This window comes from Moschus berezovskii, chromosome 8 (assembly GCF_049115385.1).
Source record: "Moschus berezovskii isolate FMDL1 chromosome 8, NW_MosBer_1.0, whole genome shotgun sequence".
NCBI classification, from domain to species: domain Eukaryota; kingdom Metazoa; phylum Chordata; class Mammalia; order Artiodactyla; family Moschidae; genus Moschus; species Moschus berezovskii.
The window spans coordinates 103606725-103611925 of NC_142467.1; the positions used below are offsets into that span (position 1 = coordinate 103606725).

Genomic DNA, 5201 nt, shown 5'->3' on the forward strand with positions numbered 1-5201 from the left:
TTTTTTTGTGGGGTCTTTACCAGGTTTTGGGATTAGAGTGATGGTGGCCTCATAGAATGAGTTTGGAAGTTTCCCTTCCTCAGCAATTTTCTGGAAGAGTTTGAGTAGAATAGGTGTTAGCTCTTCTCTAAATTTTTGGTAGAATTCAGCTGTGAAGCCGTCTGGACCTGGGCTTTTGTTTGCTGGGAGATTTTTTATTACAGTTTCAATTTCCGTGCTTGTGATGGATCTGTTCAGATTTTCTATTTCTTCCTGGTTCAGTTTTGGAAAGTTGTATTTTTCTAGGAATTTGTCCATTTCTTCCAGGTTATTCATTTTATTGCCATATAATTCCTGATAGTATTCTCTAATAATCCTTTGTATTTCTGTGTTGTCAGTTGTGATCTCTCCATATTTGTATATGAATTTTTGTATAATATTTGTTGTCTTTTTACACTTTCTTTTATGAACCTTTAATATCCTATGCCTTTTTCTAAATTCATGCATTAATCTTTCTATGATTACACTGAGGACTTCATAAATTAAACACATTAATTTTTATCAGTCAAATAGATTATTTTTTACATACTAATTCTCTCCATATTATATTCTCATTTATAATTTTTCTACTTATGGTCCAATTATTGACCTTTTCTCCCTTTATTTCTACCAAATACTTTTTATTCAGAGAGAGCTACCAAAGCTAGGAACAGATTTTCCAAGTAGCAATGGCAACCACAATTTGTTACCAAATAGATCAAAATTTTAGCCCCAAATGAATGACATCTCCCTGGATTTGGGTTAAGGATATTTCTGTCATTTGCAGAAATTATTATCTGGAGTGATTTCTGTATTTCTTTTCAGCTGATTCTGAACAAGCCCAGCAGCCACATGGAAATAAACCAAACAAGAAGCTTTCTCCTCCTGGGATTCTCAGAGGACCCAGACCTGCAGCCTCTCTTCTTTGGGCTGTTTCTGTCCATGTACCTAGTCACATTCACCGGGAACCTGGCCATCATCCTGGCTATCATCTCAGACCACCATCTCCACACCCCCATGTACTTCTTTCTCTCCAACTTGTCATTTGCAGACATAGGCTTCACCTCTACCACCATCCCAAAGATGCTATGGAACATCCAGACACAGAGCAAAGTTATCACCTATGAAGGCTGCATCAGCCAGATATTTTTTTTCTTTGTATTTGGATGCCTGGACAATTTAATCCTAAGTGCGATGGCCAATGACCGCTTCATAGCCATCTGTCACCCCCTGAACTACATGGTTATCATGAACCCCCACCTCTGTGGGCTGCTGGCTCTGGGGTCCTGGTGCCTCAGTGTCACAGGCTCCTTGCTTGAGACTTTGACTGTCTTGAGGCTGTCCTTCTGCATGACCATGAAGATCCCACACTTTTTCTGTGATCTTCCTGAAGTGCTGAAGCTCACCTGTTCTGACACCCTCATCAATAACGTAGTGGTGTATTTTGTGGCTATTGTTCTAGGTGTTTTTCCTTTCTTTGGGATTCTCTTTTCTTACTCTCAGATTTTCTCCTCCATCCTGGGAATTTCATCGGCCAGGGGCAAGCATAAAGCTTTTTCCACCTGTGGATCTCACCTTTTTGTGGTTTTCTTGTTCTATAGCACAGGCCTAGGGGTCTACCTCAGTTCTGCAGTCACTTCATCCTCTAGGACAATTCTGGTGGCCTCAGTGATGTACACTGTGGTCATCCCCATGCTGAATCCCTTCATCTACAGTCTGAGGAACAGAGACATGAAGGGGACCCTAGGGAGACTCCTCAGTAGGGCATCATCTCTCAATGATGGGATTGTTGTAGGACTCTCATAAGTAGCAAGGATCAAACCATTGTAGGCATTTTTCACAGTCTTGGATGTATCTAAACATTAGTTTAATTTTTCTAGTCCTGTAATCACTATATCTTACTGTGCCTTGACTTTGACTATATTTAAAGGTGGTGTATTATTTTTCTGGAGCTATTATGACAAAGTACCATAAATCAGTTGGCTTAAATTTATTGCTTCACATTTCTAGAGACTAAAATTCTGAAATTAAGGGGTAAGCAGGGTCCATTCATCCTGAAGCTGTGATCAAAAACGTATTCCATACCTAGCTTATTTTAGTTTACATTCTGTAGTTTTCTAGTTTCATACAATTGTGGTCAAGGAAAATGCTTGATGTAATTTCTATTCTCTTAAATTTGTTGAGGGTGTTTTGTGACCTAGTATGTGATCTATTCTGGAGATCATTTCATCTGCACTTGAAAAGAATGTGTACTCTGCTGGGTTTGGATGTAATTTCCTTTAGATAGCAATTTAGTTCAATTGGCCTATTTGTCATTTAGGCCCACTGATACCTTATTGATTTTCTATCTGGATGATCTTCCCATTGGTGGAACAAGGGTGTTAAAATTCTCTGCTATTATTATATTATTGTCAGTTTCTCCCATCATGTCTGTTAGTATTAGCTTTAAATATATAGGTGCTCCTGTATTAGGTATGCATATGCTAACAACTGTAGCATCCTCATCTTGTAACGATCCCTTCATCGTTATAGAATGTCCTTCTTTGTCTTTTGTTATAGCCTTTGTTTTAAACTCTGTTTTGTCTTACATGAGTAGAGCTACCCCTGCATTCTTGTTGCTTGCATTTGCATTAACTATCTTTTCCATCCCCTCACTTTCAGTCTGTTTGTGTCTTTAGCCCTGAAGGACTTTTTTTCCCAACCAGCCACCCTATGTCTTTTTACTGGAACGTTTAGTCCATTGGTATGTAAATATTGATAGCTGTGTATTTATCGCTATTTTATTCCTTGTTTTTCAGTTGTTTTCATAGTTCTTCTCTGTTCATTTCTTCTTTTTGTTTCTCCTGTTATGACTTGATGAGTTTATTTAGTGGAATACTTGGGTTCCTTCTTTTTTTTTTATTTTTGTTTATCTCTTATAGGTTTTTGATTTGTGTTTGCCATGAGTTCATATTTCTTCACTCATAATTATATCTACTTAAATAAATTGATAGTCATTTAAGTTCAAACATATTCTAAATATTTACATTTTTATACTCCGGGCTTCCCTGGTGGCTCAGAGGTTAAAGCGTCCACCTTCAATGTGGGAGACCTGGGTTTGATCCCTGGGTCAGGAAGATTTCCTGGAGAAGGAAATGGCAACCCACTCCAGTATTCTTGCCTGGAGAATCCCATGGATGGAGGAGCCTGGTGCACTATAGTCCATGGGGTCGCAAAGAGTCGGACACGACTGAGAGACTTCACTCACTCACTCATACCCCACAGGTTGTGTTTTTATGTCATATTTTACATATTCATGCTTATCTCTTTACTGTCTATTATAGTTATAGTTGCTTTTAAATATCTTTGTCTTTTAATCTATGTACTGATTATTTAAGTAATCTTTAATCCTTACTATATATTTGCCTTTCCTAGTGGAATTTTCCCTTTCTTGTAGATATTTCTTTTATATTTAGAGAAAACTACAACTTTTCTTTTAGGGTAGGTTTCCTATTGATGAAATATTTCCATTTTTGCTTGTCTGAGAACTTCTTTGTCTCTGCTTCTATTCTAAATGATGATCTTCCAAGTTAGGAGATTCTAGGTTGCAGGATTTTCCCTTTCAGTAGTTTGAATGTATCAGGTCACTCTCTTCTGGCCTGCAGACTGTCTACAGATAAATCAGATGATATGTGAATTCCCTTATATATGACTGTTTTTCTCTTGCTGCCTTTAGAATTCTCTCTTTATCTATCTTTTCCCATTTTGATTATAACATATTTTAGTGTAGGTCTGTTTGTCATCATCTTGCTTTGGGGCCCACTGTGCTTCCTATACTTGGATACCTGTTTCTTTCTTAAGTTTGGAAAGGTTTTAGTCATAATTTCTTCAAATACCTTTTCAATACACTTCTCTCCCTCTTCATTTTCAATCCCTATAATGCAAATGTTGACACAATTGATATCACCCCAGAGATCTCATATGTTGTACTGTTTTTTTTAATTTCTTTTTTCTGCTCTTATGATTAGATAATCTCCACTATTCTATCTTCCAAATCACTTATGTGTTCTTCTGTGTCATTGAGAATGCCCTTCATTTCTTCTAGAGTGCTTTTTATTTTTGATATTGAATTATCTATTTTTTATTGGGTCTTCTTTATACTTTTGTTGTTGTTCAGTCACTCAATCATGTCCAACTCTTTGTGACCCCATGGACTGCAGCATGCCAGGCTTCCCTGTCCTTCACTATCTTCTGGAGTTTGCTCAAACTCATATTCATTGAGTTGATAATGCCATCCATCCATTTCATCCTCTGTTGCCCCTTTCTCCTCCTGCCCTAAATCTTTCCCAGCATCAGGGTCTTTTCCAATAAGTCAGCTCTTTGCAACAAGTGGCCAAAGTATTGGAGCTTCAGCTTTAGCATCTGTCCTTCCATTGACTATTTAGGGTTGATATCCTTTAGGTTTGACCGGTTTTATCTCCTTGTTGTCCAAGGGACTCTCAAGATTCTTCTCCAGCACCACAGTTCAAAAGCATCAGTTCTTTGGTGTTCAACCTCTTTTACTGTCCCACGACATCTGTACACGACTACTGGAAAAACCATAGCTTGGACTATACAGAGCTTTATACCTTTGGGTCTATGCTAAGTCACTTCAGTCATGTCTGACTCCTACAGACTGTAGCTCACCAGGTTCCTTTTCCATGGCATTCTCCAGACAAGAATATTGAATATTGAATTGGGTTGCCATTTCCTCCTCTAGGGGACCTTCCCAGGGATTGAACCCGCATCTCTTATGTCTTCTGCATTGGCTGGTGGTTTCTTTGCCACTAGTGCCACCAGGGGACTTTTAGTTCCCTATTAAATTGATCTGTGTTTAGGTTAATTCTTTTCCCTAGTTCATGTGTATTATCAATATATTTTTATTACAAATGATTTTAATTCTTTGGTATATTACTTATTTCTGTCTGTTTCACTTACATTTCTTTTAATTTATACAGAGATTTTCTCTTGCTCTTTCAAAAGAGAATGCTGCTATTTAGTTGCTTCAGTCATGTGTGACTCTGTGGGACCCTATGGACTGTAGCCTGCAAGGCTCCTCTTTCTATGAAATACTCCAAGCAAGAGCACTGGAACAGGTTGCCATTCCCTTCTCCAGGGGATCTTCCCAACCCAAGAATCAAACTCAGATCTCCCGCATTGCAGGC

At 38.2% G+C, this 5201-nt stretch overlaps 1 protein-coding gene across 1 annotated transcript; it reads left to right on the forward strand.

Annotated features, from left to right (window-relative positions):
- Positions 1-870: 870 nt before the first annotated feature.
- On the forward strand, positions 871-1824 carry LOC129559172 (olfactory receptor 7C2-like). Its single transcript, XM_055430704.2, has one exon. It carries the CDS (start codon positions 871-873, stop codon positions 1822-1824), a length of 954 nt encoding a protein of 317 aa, XP_055286679.2.
- The last annotated feature ends 3377 nt before the right edge of the window (positions 1825-5201 follow it).